The 22,322-nt window shown below is 53.2% G+C and overlaps 2 protein-coding genes across 3 annotated transcripts; one reads left to right on the plus strand and one right to left on the minus strand.

Annotated features, from left to right (window-relative positions):
• Window positions 1–1,736: 1,736 nt before the first annotated feature.
• On the plus strand, window positions 1,737–15,308 carry RASGRP4 (RAS guanyl releasing protein 4). Its single transcript, XM_037030759.1, has 17 exons — window positions 1,737–1,873; window positions 4,009–4,208; window positions 4,636–4,741; window positions 4,872–4,934; window positions 5,497–5,628; window positions 5,740–5,893; window positions 7,024–7,197; window positions 8,567–8,683; window positions 9,474–9,749; window positions 11,438–11,518; window positions 11,602–11,706; window positions 11,835–11,953; window positions 12,064–12,208; window positions 13,250–13,286; window positions 13,391–13,513; window positions 13,630–13,742; window positions 14,206–15,308. The coding sequence occupies exons 1-17, from the start codon at window positions 1,851–1,853 to the stop codon at window positions 14,260–14,262; spliced, it is 2,025 nt and encodes a 674-aa protein (XP_036886654.1). The 5' UTR covers window positions 1,737–1,850; the 3' UTR covers window positions 14,263–15,308.
• Window positions 15,309–15,406: 98 nt separating this feature from the next.
• Window positions 15,407–20,368, minus strand: FAM98C (family with sequence similarity 98 member C). 2 transcript variants are annotated; one of them, XM_037030760.1, is made up of 8 exons: window positions 20,274–20,368; window positions 20,023–20,165; window positions 19,810–19,944; window positions 19,135–19,346; window positions 18,818–18,895; window positions 18,608–18,724; window positions 18,092–18,259; window positions 15,407–15,750 (listed from the first exon to the last, which is right to left on the minus strand). In XM_037030760.1, exons 1-8 carry the CDS (start codon window positions 20,336–20,338, stop codon window positions 15,607–15,609), a joined length of 1,062 nt encoding a protein of 353 aa, XP_036886655.1. In that variant the 5' UTR covers window positions 20,339–20,368; the 3' UTR covers window positions 15,407–15,606. The 2 variants fall into 2 exon arrangements, with proteins under 2 accessions (XP_036886655.1, XP_036886657.1); XM_037030762.1 differs by lacking the exon at window positions 18,818–18,895.
• Window positions 20,369–22,322: the final 1,954 nt, after the last annotated feature.

The raw sequence follows: 22,322 nt of genomic DNA on the forward strand, positions 1-22,322 counted from the left end.
GTGAGCCCCTGACGCTGCTCCTGGGTGTGCGCCGCACAGAACCACGCACTTTCACGTCCATTGGAAGACAGACTGTTCACAGCCGCCACCCCCCCCCCCCCCACTGGAAACAAGACAAAACAAACCGGTCGATAATCATAGCACGGTCACACAATGACAGATCACATCGCTTAAAAAAAGGAATAAACTACAACAAAATACAATGACATGGAAAAATAATAAAAACAGGATGTTTAATGAAAAAAGCCGGACACAACAAATTATGCCATTTATATACAGCTCACAGCTGGGCAAAAGTGCTCTCTGCTGTAATTCAGGCGGGTGATTAAGTTTTGGGAGGCAGCCCTGGGAAGGAGCTTCAGGGGGTTGGCAGGGGATAGACATGTCCTGTCTCTTGATTTGGGGGATTGGCACCTTAATGTGCCGTTTGTCCTAATTCACCAACCGAAACACTTAGGACTTGTGCTCTCGTCTGTATGTCAATTATATGTCAAAAATATGTCAAGCATAACACGTTTAGGTAAGTGGATAAAACGTGCATACTCAAGGGAAAAATCTGTATTTCTAGGAGCACGTATTCGTGGACACAAATAAATGCACAGCGAACAGATGGGATGAAACCTGAGAATATATGACATTGGTCACCCTGCCTAAGAGGGACAGTAGGCTGGGGAGGAGGCTCCGGAGGGTGGACCCCCATCTCTGATGTTTTCTTAATAAGGTAACAGCCTTCAAGATTGTGTGAGGATTTGCCCTGGCCAGTGTGGCTCAGTTGGTTGGGCATGGGCCCGCGAAACAAAGGGTTTCTGGTTGATTCACAGTTGGGGCTCATGCCTGGGTTGCGGGTTCAGTCCCCACTGAGGTGCATAGAGGGGTGGCTGATGACTGTTCCTCTCTCGATTCGACGTCTCTCTCCCGCTCTTTCTCCCTTCCTTCCCTTCTCTCTAAAAATAAATTTAAAATCTTACCAAAACATTGTGTAAAGATTAATTGGAATAATATTTTAAAAGCCTATAGAATAGTGCTTGGTATACAGTAGGCACTACATAAGGGTTTGTTATTATAAAGGTAATAAAGTAAAAATGTTTTATGGGGTGCAAATGGTGCTATTAATACTAAACTAGGAATAAAAGAAACAAGCCCTGGCTGGTGTAGCTCAGTGGATTGAGCACAGGCCTGTGAAGCAAAGGGTCGCCTGTTCGATTCCCCATCAGGGCACATGCCTGGGTTGCAGGCCAGGTCCCCAGTAGGGGACACGTGAGAGGCAACCACACATTGATGTTTCTCTCCCACTCTTTCTCCTTCCCTTCCCCTCTCTCTAAAAATAAATAAAATATTTTAAAAAAAGACACATTAGAAGGAACACACAAAATATTATGTCTGTAACTTTCCATTCAAACCTTTATGCATTGTTCTTACAGAAATATATAGACTTTTCTTTTGAATGTGTTTTTACATAAATGTGTCATATTAGGCATGGTTTTTTTTAAACTGCTTTTATTGAAGTATGAAAATGACAGAACAGAGAATCACGGGTTTAGAGACAGAAAGATGGGGGAGATAGAGAGAGCCCGCTGGGTGACGGAGGGGGGGTGGGGGCCAGCAGCACCGGAAACCTCAGCCTGAAGGGATCCCCGTGTTGGGGGAGGGGGGAGCTTTGGTCTCTCCTCAGCTTCTTCCTTCCCCCTGGCCTGGGGCTGGGTGGGGAGGGGCAGTTCCTCTTTCCTTCCCAAGCACGGAGGAGGCCCCAGCTCCCGAGCGGCTGAGAAGCTGGAGCATTGGTGAGGGAGGAGCAGCTGAACCAGGCTCCTGCGAGACCCCCTCCACGCCCCACCCCGCCCTCAGGAAGCATGAACAGGAAAGACTGCAAGAGGTGAGAAGACCCTCCAGGGGACCTGGAGCAGAGGCCCCGGGCCTCCCGCAGTGTGGGAAGGCTGGAAGGCACTCACCAGCTGGTGGGGTGTGAGGCTCCTCCGGGAGCAGGGGCAGAGCAAGGGGACACCGGGTTGAAAGATGCTCCAGGGACACCGGAGCCAGCCAGGGCTGGGGCTGTTTGTGTGCGCGTCTGTGTCTGGTCCCCTCTCTCTCTGGAGCTGGAACTGCTCAGGGTCCCCCCTTCTCCCCACCCTCACCTTCATCCTGCCTCCACACGCTGGGCACTCTGTCCTCCCTGGGGTCCTCCTGGTTCCCCATGACAGTTGCTTGCTGTCCCCTGAACTGGAAGCTCCAGGCTACTTTAGAGCCCTGCCCCCGGGGGATGGGAGTGTGAGGCGGGGCAAACCCGCTCCGCTGTCTCCTGAACCACTCCTGACTGCTTCAGACACTACCAGGGGCGGGCAGTCTGCAGGTAAGGGCCAAGCAGCTGACGACAGCGTCAGGTTCTGGAATGGGCTGCTATCACCAAGGCAAGCCAGCCCTCCTGTCCTTGCAGGACGGTGGTCGCTGGGTTCCTAACCTAGCCAGCTCCTCCAGCCTCTTCCAGCAGGTCTCTGATGGACAAAGGGGTCCCCTCCCCATAACACCCAGCAGTTGAGTGGTTGAGACCTAGTTGCCTCATATTCTGGCTCTGGTGACCTTAGGGAAGGGACCCTAACTGCTCTGTGCCTCAGTTTTTCCTTCTGTCAATAAAATAATCGTAGTCCCTCCTAGAAGGGACACATAAGTGCTCAGCGAGACTCCAGACCACAGTAGTTCTCAAGCTTGAGGGCTTGTGAAACACTGGTTGCCGGGCTCACCTCCAATTTTTCTGATTCTTTAAGTCGGGTGGGGCCTGAGAACTCACATTTATATGAAGTCCCTAGGGGCTGCTCTTTGTATAGGTTGGAGACCAGGCTCTGAAAGCCACTGATCTAGACAGTTGTTCCAACCTCTGCCCAGGACGTATTTGGCACTCAATCCAAGCCCCAGGTCTAGCTTTAGCCAGCTCCCTCACTTTCTCTCTCTGCATCTCAAGTTCAACTTCCCCACCTTTGGCCACTTTAATAGCCTGAGCGAACTAAGTCCTTTACTTAGCACTTTTGAAGAGCAAGGCATTAAATATTCAGCAGATTCCCGGGGAAGGTCCAATGATGACTCGCGTTTTTCATATGAGGAAACTGAGGCCCAGAGAAAGTAAGTGACTAACATAGCCACACAGCCAGCATACGTTTCTCTGACCTCGTTCTGTCTGACTCATGGAAGCCAAGACTGTTTTGCCTGGATTCTTCTCCCTGCTCCCTCCACCATCCCTGTCTCTTCATTATAGTCTTCCCCAGACAGGAACACCGGCCTGCACCCTCCAGCCTTGGGGAGGCACAGGGCAGAGTGAAGGCTGTTTTTAAACTTTCTTTGAAACTGCCTCAGCTCCAAGGACTCCGTCCAGTTCTCAGAGCTCCAACACTTTCCCTCTAGGCTCCAAATCTAGGGACTCAGGTGGACAGCTAGACTCAAGTCCTACAGAGGGGCTGGTTGGATGAAGGGGTCAAGGTAGGGGCGGGGGGAGAGATGGAATCTCAGGGGGCTGCTGCTCTCAGAAGGGCTGGGGAAAGAAGGCACGGCATTGGAGAACAAAGAGGAATTCTGAGAAGTCTCCCCGAAGGCACCACCTACTACAATTCCCCTGGGAAGGACAGGATCCCGGTGGTCTTCACCCCTGATTTCCTTTAAGATCAGCAGTAGTCATAGGGGTGTGCCAACAGGAAGTGTCTCCCACGATGCCTGGGGGTCGAGTCAAGGGGAATTTGGGAGCAATTCCTGGAGGGCCTTTAGAGTCACTGGAGGGTCTCCTCCCGTGATTCTCCTGGTGGGGATTCAGGGTAGTCCTGAGGGTCTTTTCCTGATTCCCTTCAGGAGACAGGAGTAATTTTTGAAGAAGTCTCTCATGACCTGGAATACTCTGGGGATTTTCTCCCATGAGAGGATTTCGTCCATGGGGGGCGGGAATAACTCTAGGATTTTGCCTTTGGGGCTTTGGGGTCAAGGAGGATTCTGGGGGCTTGCCTGAGGGAAGGGGCTCCCATGATTTCCTAGGGGGGATGCCCACAGGAAGTCCCACCAGGAATGCCCAGGAAAGACAGGAGGACGGGGCCGGCCCCGACCAGCCCGTCGCCACAAGACATGCCCCAGTCCCCGGGAAATCAGCAAGGTCATGGCTTCCATGGCCCTGGACATGCTGAAAGAGGGTGCCTGCAGTGAAGACGAACTGCTGGAGAAGTGCATTCAGTCCTTCGGTGAGTGTCTCCCTCTCTGGCCGGCCTCCCCGATCCTAAGGTTGGACCACGCACCCACCTCTTTCTGGGACTCAGTTTTGGGAGTTACAACACGGAGTGTGTGAAATGACTCCCAACCACTACGGAGATGAGAGACACACCTGCGTTTCTCTTTCCCGAGATGTGGAGAGAGAGAGGTAGTCTGATGATATTTCCATCTTCAACGTGACTTGCTAGGCACGCATAGTCCAGACCAGGGAACCACTGTGCTGATTTGTCCACAGTAGAGATCAGGAAACTGAGGCACAAGGAGGCCAGGTTGCTTGCCCAGGTTCATGCAGAGAGTTAGGAGTGGACCTGGGGTTTGGACCAGGCAGCCCACTGGCTCTAGAGACTGCAGTTCATTGCCCAGGGGCCCTTCTGACTGAATCCCCTTCTCTGCCCCTAGACTCGGCTGGCAACCTGTGCCGTGGGGATCACATTCTGAACATGGTACTAGCCATGCACAGCTGGGTGCTGCCTTCTGCCCGCCTTGCTGCCCGGCTCCTGACATTATATCCTCCCAGTGCTGTGAGCAGTGGGTGGAGGAGGGTAGAGGGCAGAGATGTGAGTGTCGGAGCTACGGGGACAATACGAGCGGGCAGGTTTGGGATGCTGGGTATCAGAGCCTTAACCAGAACTCAAGTACCAGGAGGCCACCGGAAACACGCAGGAGCTGAGGCGGCTGCAGATCTGTCACTTGGTCAGGTAGGGCTAGGCCAAGACCTCCACCCCTAACACACCTCGGGGACTCCCCAGCCCAGCTCCCCACACACCTACCCAGCCCTTCTCCCCCAAATCCCACTCTCAGACATCCCAGTTTGGTTGTTAAGACCCTCTTAGTTCTGCATCTTCGAACTCTCACCTCTTAGAGACCCTTAACCTGATCCTATAGACCCTCTCACAGCTGGTGGCCAGATACCTCTAGCTTCGACTCCTAAACCCCCACCCCCCACACACTGCAGCCTAGCTTCTAATACCCCCCTCATCCTGTTCACCCAAAATCAGATCCTCTGAGGCCCCCCATATCCTGTTACCTAGCAATGCCACTTCCAAGAGACACCCCCAGGCTATCTCCCATTGACCCACCAGCCTAGGTTAAGAGGCCCTCAATGCTGACCCTGGGGTCGCACCAGCCTGGTGTCTCCCTGAAGCCTGACTTTCTGGAGATGTCCCAGCCCAGCACCTAGAGATTCCTCAGCCTAAAAGACCCCGTGTAGAGGGCTTCCCCACACCCAGCCTCCTCCCACCACCCCTAAACCACCCTCAGGTACTGGCTGACCCAACACCCTGAGACAGTGCACCAGGAGCCCCAGCTAGAAGAGGCTATTAGTCGCTTCTGGGCCACCGTGGAGCAGGAAGGCAACTCAGCCCAGAGGAGCTTGGGAGACTCCTCCAACCTGTGAGTCAGCCCCTCCCCCACTCCACCCCACCCCCACTCTGCCATCTCCCTCCATATCCCCACATTCTCCAAACTGAGCCCCTCCAAGACCCTGCCTCTCTTTGCCCCCAGCCTGAGCCCTGGTGGCCCCGGCCCCCCACACTCCGTGAGCAGTCCAGGTATGGGCAAAAAGTGCAAAGTGTCTTTGCTTTTCGACCACCTGGAGGCAGAGGAGCTGGCTCAGCACCTCACTTACCTGGAGTTCCGGTCCTTTCAGGTTATCACGGTGAGGACCCTCCTCTCTCCAACTAGGGGGAGCTTGTGGTGGGGCAGGGCCTGGCTGGGGCCAGGCAGGACTGAGAGGAGGACCCCAGCCTGGACAGGGATCTCAAAGTCTCAAACTTGGTGCTAGGAAAATGAGTTAAGCTGGCTGAGCAGAGAGCCCCCGGGTTCAAACCCATCAGCCCCTTCTTATCTGTGTAAGTTTGAAATCGTCTCCTCTCTGGGACTGAGTTCTCATGTTTGTAAAAGTGGAGGTCATAATGCTTCACTGGCCGGTTGGGAGAATTAAATTAATATGTCCACTTAAAAATGCTTGTCGCAATGCCCGGCACATCGTAAGTGCTAAAAATAGGATCAGTGTCTGGTCCAGAGTAGATGCTCTCACATTTTACCTACTCAAATGGTAATTTCACGTGCTTCAAACTAACGTGTTAACTACTGCCATGATCATTTCAAGGGGAGTTGGGGATCTGTTTTTTGTTTTGTTTGTTTCATACTTCCGTTTTGTTAAATTTAGTTTTCAACTGCAGTTGACATACAATATTATATTAGCTTCAGGTGTGCAATAGAGTGATTAGACATTTACATGCCTTACAAATTGATCACCCTGTTGGGATCTGGTTTCTTAATGTGAAAATCTCCTGATCGGCCACCCACACGCGCATGCGCACAGCACCGTGCGTGTGCATGCGGGTGTGGAATGTTGGCCCCTTGAGCAGATCAAATAGAAACCCAGTTCATGGCCCCGTCGCCATCCTTCCCTTGCTTACTGTATACCCAACAGGTAAACAGTTAAGAGCAACACACTGGGTTCCCACCCTGACTCAAGCGTGTGTGATCCTGGGCAAATTACTTACCCTCTCAGTGCCTCATCGGCCTCATCTCTAAAATGGGAATAATAGAGCAGTCACTGCATAGAGCTGATGTGAGGATTAAATTAGTTAATATGACAAGGGACTCAGGAGAGTGCCTGCGTTTATTTAAACATCTCTTCTCAGACGGGAAAGGGCCATGGTGGTGTCAGGGACATGTGTCAGCCAGGCTAGGACATAGGAGTGACTGCCAAGGGGATGGGCGTGTGAGGGGCAGGGCCTGAGTGCTACGGCCTACCCTCATGCCCACCTCATCCCGCAGCCCCAGGACCTGCGAGACTACGTTTTACATGGCTCCGTGCAGGGCAGCTCGGCTCTAGAAGGATCCGTAGGTCTCAGCAACAGCGTGTCCCGCTGGGTGCAGGTCATGGTCCTGAGCCGTCCGGGGCCCTCACAGCGTGCACAGGTGCTAGACAAGTTCATCCACGTGGCACAGGTGAGGCCCGCACCCGCAGCTCTGCTCGCTTTGTGGGCACTTGCACCCCTTCAGGTCCAGCTGTCCATCCATGGCGATGACATCACCGTGCCCTGGCCGTGCCCCATCCCATGGAGCCCCCACTCTGATCCCGCTGCCCAGGCCTCAGTTCTATGGTTCTAAACCGGACTGTGCCAGCCATTTATTTATTTATTTATTTATTTTTAATGTTTAGAAAGAGAAAGGGAGGGAGGGGGAGGGGGAACACGATTTGTTGTTCCACTTATGCATTCGTTGGTTGATTCTTGTACCTGCCCTGCCGGATGGCGCCCACAACCCCGGAGTACGCGGTGGAGCTCTGACCAACTGTACTGCCCGGCCAGGCCTTCTTCCTTGGCCTTCATATCACCGCTCGGAACTAGCCCGGGCCCCACCTCTTTGTCCTAAACTTGACAGTTGACTACAGCCCTCCCGGCCTGTCTTCCAGACTCTGTACCTGATATATTCTATATCGAGGGCAATGGAAGCAGCTCTCTCATGCCCTCTACCTCGGCATCATGCTCCACACCAGCCCCTACACCCCAGCAGCCCCTTCCTGCGTCCCTCTTGGCCCCGCCCGCGCGTCTCACCCCTCCCCCACAGATACATTCCCTCCCTCCTAGAGAAAAGGGAAGCCCTCCCTCCCCCAGAGTGGCCACGCCCCTCACGTACTTCCTTGCAGACCACGCCCTTCCTCTGGCTTCTCCCACCGCCTTGCTTCCCTAGCCGGGCCCCCTCGACTTGCGGTCTGCTGTCTGCCCCCGGGACTCCTGTGTCTGAGCGTCTGCTGCTACTCCTCCCCGGTTCCACTTTCTCCTCGATGCGACCTGAGTCCTTCAAACTTGGAAAAGTTTCAATTCCCCCTGATGGCCAGCTGACCCCACACCTGTCTCAGGAGAGGAAGAGTGGCAGAGGAGGACAGAGCCTGGGGGTCTGTTGCATTTGTACAAGCCCTCCAGATCATTCTGGCCCCATTCACCTCTGCCTGGTTTCTGGCTCCTCACTTCTTGTCTCCCCTCACCTGTCTGACTTTCAGAGCAGGTGGAAGTCCAGGTGCTTGACTCCCTGACATCTGTCTGAATCCCCCACACCTGACACACGCCTGTCTAGTCCAACACCCCTCTGCTTTTTTCTGACCTCACGTTAGTCTGTCACCTTCCAGACCTCCGTGTAATGCCTACATACCTGCTGTGGCCCACTCCTGCCTGGCACGTCTCACCTCTCTGATGCCTACATTGGCCTGGGACCCCAACCTCAACTGGGATACTCTCAACTGAGCTGTCACCTGAACCCCCAACTTGGCTATGCCCCATGTGACATTCGTCACCTCTCCACTGTCCTCCCTTCCTAGAGGCTCCGCCGGCTGCAGAATTTCAACACACTGATGGCAGTCACTGGGGGCCTGTGTCATAGTGCCATTTCCAGGCTCAAGGACTCCCACGCTCACCTGAGCCCTGACAGCACCAAGGTGAGGTCCCACTACCCTCCCCAAAGTTCCAGTGGTCCGGATCCCCCACTTTCCCCCAAGCCCCTCCATCCCTGCCCTGGGCCCTGGAGCCCCCTGGAGCCCTTATTCATCCAAATCCAACAGACCCCCAGGCTCTGTCCTCTGCCAGTTTTCCTTCTTCCTCACCCATCAACCCATCATGCCAACCCCTCTTACTCTCTGTGTCCAGCCCTGAGCAGGACTGGGGAGAGACAGATGAGAGAGATGCTAGCAGAGAACTTGCAGCCTAGACGGGGAGTGAAACGATGCCCCCAGGAGTGTTGACAATTGGGCCACCCATGGGAGGAGCATGGGCTGGGATGTCCTAGGAAAGTCTGGGTAGAGAGAGTCATTCCTGAGTCTGGTGTGTGGCTGAGGTCAGGAGGTGGCAGGGGATGCCTGGGGGAGATCCAGGTGAGCCCTGCAAGCTGAACTAAGGTGTCTGGCTTTATCCAGAGGGCACGGAGGAGCTGGGCAATCTTTGAGAACGATGGCAGCATCCACAATCAGATTTGGGTTTTGGAAAAATCGCCCTAGCATGGGCAGTGAGAGACAGGGACCCAAGAGGAAGAACAGTTTGGGAAGACGCTGATGCCAATGTGGGACATGGAGGGGCTCGGGGAGGTGTCCAGAACAGCACTGGCCCCCTGAAGGTCAGGAGCCCGCACAGGAGGCTGCTAGGACATGCTCCTCCAGGGCGCTAAGGGAGCAGAACCAGCTTTCCCAGTAACATGCCACTGCCCCCCCCACCCCAATGTGGCCACCCACACAGGCCCTGCTGGAGCTGACTGAGCTGCTTGCTGCCCACAACAACTACTCCTGCTATCGCCGAACGTGGGCTGTCTGCACAGGATTCCGGCTGCCTGTGCTGGGTGTGCACCTCAAGGACCTGGTGTCCCTGTACGAGGCCCAGCCAGACAGGTTCCCTGACGGCCGCCTGCACCTTCCCAAGCTCAACAGCCTGTACCTGCGGCTGCAGGAGCTGGCAGCCCTCCAGAAGCAGCAACCCCCCTGCAGTGCCAACGAGGACCTGCTGCATCTGCTCACGGTGAGCTGCCCTGCTCAGGCTGGGCTGCCTGAGGCTGAGCCTGGGGTACTGAGATTTAGGGTTCTGGGTGGCTGACGGGCCGCATGCAGGACCAGGAGAGACTAGTGCTGGGATGTGTGGCCTTTGAAACCAGAGCTGCTAGGGGTTTTTATCCCCCCTATGTGTGTGGCCTTGGGCAGGTCACTTAAGCCTTTGGCTTCAATTTCCTTATCTGCAAACTGGGGATAATAACAGGACGCACTTCAGAGCATGGTTGAGAAGAATCAATCAATAATATAATTCACATGTAGTGCTTAAATTAACATCTGCAACACAGTGAGCTCTAAGTAAATGATACATTTTTCTCCCATTCTCCCAGCAACTCAAGTATACATTGATCTCCAGAACTGCTTTGGGCTTTGATACCTCTGAACTCCAAGGTCCTGAGCTTTTCATGTCACTAGGCCAAAATCCCGGGCTTTAACATATCCAGGAATGAGCATCAAGCCAGGAATAACCATTGATCACTTACTCTGGGCCAGGCACCATGCAAAACACTATAGAGTACTCCATTCCATCGGCGTAACTCCAAGGGGCAGGGCTTTTATCATGCCCATTCCACAGAGCGGGAACTGACAGCCATGGAGGTGAGGTCACCTGCCCACTGTCCCACAGCAGTGAAACTTGGATCTGAACCTGGGCAGGCCAGTTTCAGAACCCACGTGTGTAACTTGCGTGAACCACACACTATGTCTTAAAACTAGAAGTGTAGGGTTCTGAAGATACATGTGTAGAGGGGTAGGCAAAAGTCGATTTACAGTTGTGAATATGCAAAACATAGATTTATCCTTGTACTATTATTTATTATTGTATTATTTATTTGTAGTACAACTGTAAACCTAGTTTTGCCCGCCTCTGTGTATTTTCTACTATTCTAAGGAGGACCAGTTACATAATTCGTAGGGCCCAATATGGGGTTCCTTGTTCCAAATGCTAAAGAATTTTTTAAAAGATTTTATTTATTTATCTTTAGAGGGGAAGGGAAGGAGAGAGGGACAGGAACATCAATGCATGGTTGCCACTGGTGTGACCCTCGATGGGAACTGGCCTGCAACCCAGGCATGTGTCCTGACTGGGAATCGAACAGCGATTGTGTGGTTCGCAGGCCCACGCTCAATCCACTGAGCCACACCAGCCAGGGCAAAATGCTAAAGAATTTTGACAGTAATGGCAGAGCACTGAACAGAGGCATTTACTGGGTACCCATGGCGAGCCTGGCACTGCCCTAGGCGCTGAGACTCACGGCAGTGAGCAAGCCAGAAAAAAAGGTCACTGTTCTTATGGGGCTGACACCCTAGTGCGGGGACAGCCCACACAACGGAGCAAATAAGTTAGTCGTGGGTTCTTTTGCATGATGACTGCAGTAGACAAGATTGAGGCAGGGAAAGTCATGGAAAGGGGCGTGTGTGTGTGTGTGTGTGTGTGTGTGTGACTTTAAATAGCATCCAAGAAAAGGCCTCGGTGAGACAATGGTGTATCTGGACTAGGGAGGAGTGCCGTGCAGAGTGGATAAGCCTCAGTGGGAGTGAAGGCCCCAGGGGTACAGAGGGAAGCTTTGGGAAAAGGGGGAGAATGGTGGCCCAGGCAGATCGCAGGCTGCAGGTAGGAGGATGGACACCGAGGGTCTGTAACACCCTGCCCACCCCCAGCTTTCCCTGGATCTCTTCTACACGGAGGACGAAATCTACAAGCTTTCTTACGCCCGGGAGCCTCGCTGTCCCAAGAGTCTGGTGAGCCCTGACCCCTGATTGATCTCCGACCTGCAGCCCAAGCCTAGACACTGACTAACTGTGCCCCTCTGTCCCTGCCCCAGCCACTCTCCCCCTTCAAAGCACCCCTGGTGGTGGAATGGGCCCCTGGTGTGACACCCAAGCCCGACAGGGCCACCCTGGGTCGGCACGTGGAGCAGCTGGTGGAGGTAAGGCGGAGCCTGGCCCGGCTGCTGAGGGCCAGGCAGGAGGCCGTATGGATAGCCTGGAGGAGGGGACCTCGGACTGAGGGGAGCATGACTTGGCTTTACTCTCCCCTCCCCACGCTCCTCTGAAGTCTGTGTTCAAGAACTACGACCCTGAAGGCCGAGGAACCATCTCTCTGGAGGACTTTGAGCAATTCTCAGGCAACTTCCCCTTTGCCTGTCATGGGCTCCACCCACCCCCCCGCCAGGAGTAAGTGCTTTGACTCCGGGTCCCCCACGGACGAGGATGCCAGGGTTGCCAGGACTCCGGGGCCTGGGGGAAAGGGGCCAGTCATGCTGAAGCACCGTCTCTGCCCCCAGGAGCGGCTCCTTCAGCCGGGAGGAGCTGACAGACTACCTGCTCCGGGCCAGCGCCGTCTGCTCCAAGTTGGGCCTGGCCTTCTCGCACACCTTCCACGAAGCCACCTTCCGCAAGCCCACCTTCTGTGACAGCTGCAGTGGCTTTGTGAGCGCCCGGCCCACTCTCACCCTTGGGGCCCACGTTCCGTGTGTCCTGGCTCCTCCCCATCTGGGCTCAGATGCCAGCCCTTTGCTGGAGCCCTCCGTCCCCAAGCCCCAAATAATTCCCCAATTCCAGAAAATCCTTCGGCCTCAAATCATCCCCGTATTTCACATATTGCCCTAAACATTTGGGTAGTTGCTACCTCTGGGTAATTCCAAAATCTCACGAACACCCAGATCCCAGATGACCTCCATCCTGGGTAATGGCCAAAGCACGGATAAACCCTACAACCCTATTTGATCTGTAAACCTGGGGAGATGATCTTCCCACGGTCTATCTCCAAGTCTCTGGACTTGGATGATTTCCAAATGGACCCTCTGGGTCATGGACACATCTCTCAGTTTCCAAACAAAGGCTAATTTACGAACCATGGACTTCCCAAATTTGCTTTTCGTTCACTAAATGCTTGTTGAGAATCTCCTATGTGCCGGCACGGTTCTCGGTTCAGGGTCTGTGTGTGTGTGTGTGTGTGTGTGTGTGTGAGAGAGAGGGGGGTGGGGGTGGGGGAGGCACAGCAGGAAATGCAACAGACACAATCCCCACCCATAGAATTCCAAATCTGACCCAATTCTTTTTTTAAAATATTTTTTATTTATTTATCTTTAGAGGGGAAGGGAAGGAGAGAAGGAGAGAAATATCAATGTATGGTTGCCTCTCATGAGTCCCCTGCAGGGAACCACCCTGCAACCCAGGCATGTGCCCTGACTGGGAATCGAACCTTGACCGTGTGGTTCTCAGGCCCTTGCTCAATCCACTGAGCTACACCAGCCAGGGCTCAAATCTGACCCAATTCTAATAGCCTAGGTGACTCCCCAGACTTGAGAGAACCCCCAAGTTCCTTCAATCTTCAGATCCCACATAAGCCTCCAGTGATGAGAATTTCCAAAACCCGGACGGTTTCCACACTTTCCGACAGCCCCTGCCGCATCCACCCGCAGCCTCCCTCTCCTAGCCTCGGTAACCTGTTCTGCTTCCTTTTCCCAGCTCTGGGGTGTCACCAAGCAAGGCTACCGCTGTCGGGGTGAGTGGGGCACCAGTGACTGGGGGAGGGAAGTCAGCTCTTGCAACTTGGAAGAACGGGGCATGGTCTGGGCCTTTGGCCCTTAAACTGATGCTTTTCCCCAGATTGTGGGCTGTGTTGCCACAAACACTGCAGAGACCGAGTGAAGGAAGAGTGTAAGAGACCAGGGACCAAGGAAGATATGGGAGCCCCCGTCCGACCTGCACCAATACCCCGTGCCAGCTGCGGTAAGACCCAGGGGGTGGCAGTCCTGGGAAGGGGCTTGGTGGGCAGGAGTAAACCCTAAGGTCATGAAGCCCTTCCCATCCCACCTGCGTTCCTCCCACCCACGCCCCACAAACAGGCTCCGAGGACAGTCTTTCCTACGCACTCTCCCCGGAACCGGAGGCCGGACGCCACCTGTGCCACACTTGGACACAGACAGAGCCGCCGCTCCCTTCCTGGGAACCAGAGACAGTAAGGAGGAACCGCCCCCCACCCCCATCTGGATACAGGGAGACCGACGCACTTGCCTGGGGAACCCAAACAGATTTCAGGGAGCACAGCCAAGTAAAAATGTGTAAAAGTCCTCAATTACTTGGGTAGGAGAGTGTATTAACTTTTAGTATTAGAAAAATAGAAATTTCAGTATGCTGAGGGAGAGAAGGGAGAGCTTCTAATAGAACAGAAAAAGGATGTTAGGAAGAAAAAAAACCCCAATAGGATGGCAAGAATATGACCAAATATATCAGGAGCTACAATAAATGTCAGTGGAATGAATTCCGCTTTTCAAAGGCAGAGATCGGATTGGGTTTAAAAAAAAAAGGCTCACAGGGAACATTCAGTCACCCACTTAACTAAATAGCCTGGTGAGGTACTGCTCCTGGCGGTGACACATCTGGACACCCTCTCGCATCACCCAACGTCTTCCTCCCTCCAGGTCCCCCTCCCAAGGACGGCCTCGCCACCCAGCCAGTCCTCCAAGCCGAACTCCTAGACGTGGCCTTGGTCTCCTCTCTCCCTCCCTCCCCACAGAGCCAGGCCCCAAGTCATGTTAATCAGCCTCCAGCAGGACTCCCCACGGGATCGCCTCATCTGCATCCACACTGCCGTCCGCCGTCTCTTAGCCCCAAAAGAAAGTTATGCAAGTTATTTTGTGCATCAGAGGCGCTACTAATCATACTCCCTCATCCTGCACTTTGTATGCAGCTCCGTGTTGGATATATTTAAACTCAGGCAGCATCTTACCAACTCCTTAAATCTCCCTTTTACAGATGAAGAAACTGAGGCTCAGTGAGGTTAAGCTGCTTAAGGTGGCAGGACCCAAACCCCAGTCTTTTGTCTCCCTCTAAAGCAGAAGCTTCTGACTGATGTGCCACACTGGCCGTCAGCGTGGGTCAGGAGTGGGAGGGGTAGGTTGGGAAGAGTTCCCGACTCTGGGCTTCCAGAGACAGAAGAGCAGCCTAGAGAAGGGGCGGAAAGGGAAGGCCGTGAACACCTGAGTCAGATCACACAGCTCCATTCCACTGAGGGTAGAGCCCAGAGTACTCAAGTGGTCCGCTCCACGCAATGTGCCCCTTACCTCCCACCACCCGCCCCCTCACTCATCCTGCTTCAGCTACCCCAGCCCCTGAACGTGCCAAAAATACTCCTACCTCAGGGCCTTTGCACTGGCCATTCTCTCTGCCTGAGAGTCCCATATGACTCCCTCAGTGAGGCCACCCCTCACCGCACTCAAAGTTGCAATCTCCGCACTGTCCTGATCCTACCTTCCTGCTTCATTTTCCTTCAGAGTCCTTTTCTCATCTGGCAAACTACACATTTTGCCCTTTTCTCTTGTTGCATATCTGCCCCCCCCTTACCAGAAATGTCAGCTCCAGCCAGAGAGGGGTTTCCATCATTTGCCCCTGTCACTGCTTTATCCCCGGCTGGCACACGGTGGGTACCTGGTAAATGTTCGTTCGGTCTCCGCAGGTCTCCTTCCCCAACCCACAGGAAGGGAAGGATGTGTTGCCGAAGAGCAAAGGGCTTTGGGGGTCAGAGCACCGGGTGCTTATTTAGACCCAAAGGACTGAGACCCCTATTCCTCTTCAAATCTATGCACCCCCTAACCCGGCCCCCACACAGACAGGTCCCACAGCTGTTATAAATTAAATTTATTTTCCAGAGAACACAGTCCTTGGTGTTAAATAGATGGGGATGGACACGGGGGGCCTCAGGAACATGGTAAGTGGGCCCTCATTGCCAGGTGCCAAGAAAACCCTCAGACTGGCTCCCCAGACATTATCAATGGTGTCAGCAACTCCTGCAGGACAGCTGTGCCCCGGCCACCAGTCCTCCTTTATTTCTTCTTCTTCTTGCGGCCCCCGTACTGGCGGCCCGCCTTCCGACCGCCTCCGGCCTCTCTTCGGCTTTGCCAGCTGGGCATGGGAGCCTCCAACTCATTTGGGCGCCCCCCTCGGTCTGGCATGTTGCCCATGAGCACCTGAGAGTTGATTAGAGTTGAGTCTCAGAGAGGAAAAGTATCTTGGACAAGGGGGCCACGGAGCCAAGGGAGCAGCTTGAGGTTAAAAAAGGAGGGGCAGCCCTGGCTGGTGTAGCTCAGTGGATTGAGCACGGGCTTGCGAACCAGAGGATCGCGGTTCGATTCCCAGTCAGGGCACATGCCTGGGTTGCAGGCCAGTTCCCAGCAGGGGACTCATGAGAGGCAACCACACATTGATATTTCTCTCCCTTTCTCCTTCCCTTCCCCTCCAAAGATAAATAAATAAAATCTTTAAGAAAAAAAAAAGGAGGGGCAGATTTCCAGTCAGGATGGCAGTGCAGGCAGCCACGGCTCACCTCTCCGCACAACCACATCAAAACTACAACTGAAATATAGAACAACCGTCATGCACGCTGTCAGAAATTGAGTTAAATGAAGTCTTGGCAACTGCAGAATTAAACTATTTGAAAAAATAATGAAGGAAAATTTCCCTAATTTGATGAAGGAAACAGACATGCAACTCCTGGAAGCACAGAGAGTCCCAAACAAGATGGATGCAAACAGGCCCACTCTGACACATCATAATTAAAATGCCAAAGATTAAAGACAAAGAGAGAATCTTAAAAGCAGCAAGAGAAAAGCAGAGAATTACCTACACGGGACTTCCCATAAGACTGTCAGCTGATATCTCAAAAAGAAACTTTACAGGTTACAAGGGACTGGCAAGAAATATTTACAAAGTCATGAAAAGCAGGGACCTACAGACAAGATTGCTCTACCCAGCAAAACCATCCTTGAGAATTGAAGGACAGATAAAGAGCTTCCCAGACAAAAACCAACTAAAGGAGTTGATCATCACTAAACCATTACTATATGAAATGTTAAAGGGACTTATTTAAGAAAAAGATCAAAACTATGAACAATAAAGGGGCAGTAAATACAAATCTATCAACAATTGAATCTAAAAATCAAACTAAGCAAACAAGAAGGACAGAGACAGAATCATGGATACAGAGAGCGTTTTGATGGTTGCCAGATGGGACAGGGGTGTGGGGGATGGGTGCAGAGGTGAGGGGAGTGAGAAGTACAAATAGGTAGTTACAGAGCAGCCACAGGGATGTAAAGCGCAGCATAGGAAACGGAGCAGCCAAAGAACTTATATGGACATGGACATGACCCATGGACATGGACATGACCCATGGACATGAATGATGGTGAGGGGATTGCCTGAGGGCGTGGAGGGTGCTGGGTGGAGAGGGGCAGAGGGGAAAAAGTTGGGACAACTGTACTAGCATAATCAATAAAATATAACCTTAAAAAATAAATGGGAGATATTAACTTTTGGGGGTACAATGGGTAGGACCTGGACTGATGGAAGGTACAGGCTTGAAGCTTCAAACTGGGTTCCAGGGGCTTTGGCAAGAGGGAAGTAAAAGTGAGAGTGTTGCCAATGGTCCAAGTCCCCACCAAGTCCCCACCAAGTCCCCACCAAGTCCCCACCAAGTCCTCAACTTCTGTCTATTTCATAGTTGGGCTTTGTATAACATTTCCAGAAAATTGGTGTTTTTCCAGAAAATTAGTATTTTTTCCTAAATATCCATCACTTACAGTGATGCGCACATCACCTATAATATTACTGACCATATTTCCTTAAAGCGGTCATTTTTTCTTTAATTTTATGGCACTCTGCTGTGCTAGACTTTAATTCCCAAAATGTTTTTTCACACTAAGTATAAGACTACTTAAACAGCAATGTATGAGTCCAAACATGTAATCATTTAAAGAGGTATTCTGCTTTAAAAATGACTAGAAATTTGGCCCTGGCTGGTGTAGCTCAGTGGATTGAGCACGGGCCTGTGAACCAAAGGATCGCAGCTCGATTCCCAGTCAGGGCACATGCCTGGGTTGCAGGCCAGTTCCCAGCAGGGGATACATGAGAGGCAACCATACACTGATATTTCTCTCTCTCTCCTTCCCTTCACTTCTAAAGATAAATAAAATATTTTTTTAAAAGACTAGAAATTAATAAAATAGACAGGCTGAGTGTTGGTGGAGGAGTTTAAACTGAAGCTGGAAAGGTGGGTGGGGGCTCAGTTGGACTTTGTTTTGAAGAGGCACTAGGGAGCCACAGGAAGGTTTTGAGCTGTTGGGGGGCAGGGTACGGCCAAACTTCTGAGTTAGAAATATCCTTCTAACTGCCATGTGGAGAGGGTGGTTTAGAGATGATGAGTCCAGAGGCCAGGAACCCAAGCAAGAGCAGACAAGGCTGAGCCAGGGTAGAGACTGAAAGGCCAGTCTGAAAGCCAAAAATGCCGGGGCCCTCCCCCTGTCAGGTGCCCACCTTGTTGATGGCACAGCAGGTTCCCTGGCGGGCAGACTTGCTCGTGGCTGGGACAAGACGAGACAGGTCAGCTCGGGCAGCCAGGACGTGTGCGACAGAGACATCCGTTTCTGGGGTCAGAGTCTTTCGAATTGGGATCAGCACTGACTTTATGGCCTCCCTTTGGGCCTGGGGGGTGGGGGTTGAGAGGACATGGAGAAGGTGCCCAAGAGTCAGTCAAGAGATCTCTCATTTTGGAAACACTCCTTTCCCATATTTACTTCCTCTAAATATGGGGTATAGCTCTGACGACACTCCTAACTCAGAGCTGGGAATTCTGGAATGCCTTAGTCCCCTGAAATCTAGAATGTCCTGGAGGCCCTGATATTCTAGAGCCCCGGCTTCATAAGATTCTACCACGTCTTGGGCCTCAGAACCTGCAATAGGATAATATTCCTGACCCTAATTCCTCCTTCCTGCAGAGGTAAACTCCCACCACTGGGCCTCTCTGCTCCTGCCAGAGTCCTATGCCCACACCTTTGCCCGATCACTCCAGTGGAATGCAGATGTTGTGAGGTCCAGGCGCTTGAGGAGGAGGCAGCGGCGGCAGCAGTACTGGCCTCGTAGGCTTTGACACAGAGACTCCAAGGCTTCCTGGGGGAAAAGGTCTTGGTTATGCCAGGGAGCCCTTCTCCCTCCCATCTCTGAATGAGAATATTATTTGCATAGGGCCATACACAGTCTTACCCATCTGGGCGTGTCCAGCGGGTAGCTGAGGAGGGGCTGCAGGGACCCTGGGGGCAGGGAAGGCAGCAGCTCTAAGACCTGATGGGAGAAGGAGTCTGAGGCTGACTGGGCTGTAAGAAACTGTAAGAACTCTCCGTGGACCCCAGTTCTCCACAAAACTGAGGACCCGGGCCACAGAATCAAGAGTGGCAGCCACAGCTCTAGAAAACAACAGTGGCTAGAGCGTTCTCCTCCCAGAGCCTCTTTTAGAGAAAGGGCTCTCCCCGTGCCAGGAAGGTGGGGCAAACCTGGTGCGGAGAAGGCTCTTGGCTCTCTACCTTGGCATGGATATCCCGCAGCAGCCTGCTGGCGAGAGTTCCCAGCGTGGGTCTGGGCAGCCCCAGGGCTTGGAGGGTTAGGACCAGTTCCTGAACCATGCCAGCTCCCTCCTCCGCCCCTTCCCCACCAGGCGGGGGCTCCCCTGGGCTGGGATCCCGCCGAGGACGCATGCAGAGGAGGAGGGAAGCCTGGAGCTCTGTGCAGAGAAAGCCTAAAAGTAGGGAAAAGGAGAGGTGAAAATCTAAGAGCCCCGCCAGACCACCTACCTGGGTCAAAAAGCTCCAGCAGCTTCAATACCTCCCGCTTTCTATTTCCACGCACCTACCACCCTAGCTCCAGCTCCAGAACAATCTCCACCCACTTCTAGACCCAGCCCTTTTCTCGAATTCGAAACTCCCACTTAAAGACCACCTGCTAGGCTCCATCTAGCCCAACCCGCTTGGGCTTCAAGACCCTCCAATCAAAATTCTAACCCCGCCTAGCTCAGAGCCCTAAACCCGCTCCAAAGTCCTAGCCCCACCCACCACGGCCCCCTGGCCGGCCAGTACATCTTGACCACGCCCCTTCGGGAAAATCCTGGCTCCTCCTCAATGTGTTGAGTCCGCCTCCCCTTCCCCTCGCTCTAGAGGCTGAAGCCTCGCCCACTTCCGCATCCAGGGCCGTCCCCCGCTCACGCAGCAGGCGCAGGCACGCGCCCGGCTCCCGCAACGCGGTCGCAGAGTCTCCGCCGCAGAGTGCGCGGTCCGGGCAGTGCAGCTCCTGTAGCAGGCCGGCTAACTGTCGCAGAAATTCCTCCTCAGCGCGGGAGCCTGCGAGAGGCGAAAGGTTTAAGGCCGCGGTGGCGGCACCCGGGCTCCCCACCTGTGGGCCTGCCACTCCACACATACCTTCGCCGGCGCTCAGCGCCTCCGCGCCCTCCTCTCGCTCCAAGACACCCAGAGTCGCCAGCTCAGCCGCCAGCCGCACGCACAGCGCCCTGAAGTCTGGGCATGATGGGCCCAGCGCCACAGACCCCAGAAAGTCCTCATACCTGCGGTGGCGCCGAGGGAACGACAGGGGACCGGGGAAGTCTTAAGAATTTCTGAGGGCAAACCGTTTCTTTGCAGCACGGCCCCCAGCCACACCCTGAGCCTCTTACCCCAAGGCCAGCAGGTCCCGGGCCACAGCAGCCCCCTCCTGTGCATCGGCCTCTGCCCCCTCCATAGAAACGACGCCTCTTCGCCAGGTGCGCGCCCCCTGCCGGTCGGCGAGAGGCCCCACCCCGTGCCACCCTGGCCAATAGCCTCGTCTCGCGAAGGGCCTTTGGCGTTCCCATTGTTGCAGGAGGAAGCAGAGCCCGCCCCCAGGCCCGCCCACGCCTAAACTTAGAGCACCACCTCTTTTGGTAGCCAGACAGGGCCCTAAAAACCCTCCAGACTCCGATATTCCACAGCGTGAGATCAGGATCTCCGCATTCGCGATAGATCAGCGGATGTCGCTCCTACTGCAACGGAGAAGTAACTTCGGTTTTCTTTTCCTCAGCCTGCCTCAGATATCCTCTGCTCTTAAAGTACCCTGTACCAAGTGTTCTCCCAGCTCCACTTCAGATCTATGAACTCGTTTCCTAGATTTGAAACCGTTCCCCACCCCGTCCCCCTGTCCCCCACCCCGACCCCGCGCGCTCCGCGGGGGCCCTCATCGATCACAATGCGCCTGTTGGATCTTCACCACTCTGCCTCCCACGCCTTGGAGAGGTAGTGATTGAGAGATTGCGCCCTAGGAGGTTCAGGATCCGAATCCGCCTCTAACCACATGTGTCCCTGTCAAATTCCTTCCTATCCTATAATGGGGATAATAATACCTCTTAAAGAGTTGTGAGGGTTAGAGTCCTGTGTGTAAGTGCTTAGTAAACACATAAGTGGTACTCAATAATAACATACGTTGAGCATTTCCTTTTAGCCAGGGTGGTCAGATTGGGCCACATATCTTACCCGCATTTGCCTGAGTTTCAGAGAGGATAAGTCACACTGCATACATGGTGATACCAGAACTCGAATTCAGATCTCGTTCTAAAGTCCAAGCTTTTTAACCACTTAACCTATACTACTGTTAGTACTGCTACTGTTTCGTTGCTGTTGTTAAAATTTTTCAAGATTTAATCTCTTACAACTCTTATTCTGGTCTCCAGTAGTTCCTACATAATTCTGCTGGGAACCCGGGCTTGGGGGTGGGTGTTGAGTCTCAGGGAAACGCAAAGGCCAAATTTTTTCCTCAAGAGTAGAGTATACCCTTAACCTGATTCCTCCTTAGTCCTGTCTACCCTAAGGCCCAGTACCCAGGAGGTCTTCAGGTGACCTTAATAAAACATTGGTCCCAGCTGGTGTGGATCAGTGGCTTTGGTGCCGGCCTACGAACCGCAAAATTGCTGGTTTGATTCCCAGTCCGGGCACATGCCTGGGTTTCAGGCCAGTTCCCAGGAGGGGGCGTGTGAGAGGCAACCACTCGTTGATGTTTCTCTCTTTCCCCCTCTCTTCCTCTCTCTCTAAAAGTAAATTTAAAAAAAATTAAAAATTGCTCAAGCCAAAATTCTGGATTCATAACCCTGACTTCTCTCTTAATATCAAACTTCTATCTGAATTTATGGACTCTACCTTCAAAACACTTCTTACCATCTCTACTGCTCTCAGCCTGGTCCTGGGCACCATTGTCTCTCCCAGAACCCTCACAGTAGCCTCTTCCCTGTCTCCCTGCCCTCCCTCCCCAGTGCCTGTTCCCCAGAGGCATCAGAGGGAACCTGTGAACACTTAAGCCAGCCCACATCTGTTCCATATTCAGAGCCTTCCTGTAGCTCTGTCTCATTCAGGGTGAAGACCAAAGTCCATGCAGTGGCCTGCAGGGCCCCACACATATGCCCTCATCTTGTAAGTACCCTCCTCCTTCCTCTCCTCCAGACGCTCTGGCTCCCTTGATGTCCCTCAGACTTACCAGACATGATCCTCCCTCGGGCCTTTCACCAACCCTTCCCTTCCCCTGCAAAGCTCTCCCCACAGACGTCCACAGGACTCCCTAGGGCTTAATTCAAATGCCCTTCAGGGAGGCCGAATCCGACCACCCTGGCTAAAATGAACTCCATCCCTCATCTCTGCTTTTTCTTTAGGGTGCTTATCATTTTAACATGTCATTTATTTGTCTCTTTCACTGTAAAGTT

The sequence above is a fragment of the Sturnira hondurensis genome, unplaced genomic scaffold, assembly GCF_014824575.4.
Source record: "Sturnira hondurensis isolate 20B ecotype Veracruz unplaced genomic scaffold, ASM1482457v3 Scaffold0020884, whole genome shotgun sequence".
NCBI classification, from domain to species: Eukaryota; Metazoa; Chordata; class Mammalia; order Chiroptera; family Phyllostomidae; genus Sturnira; species Sturnira hondurensis.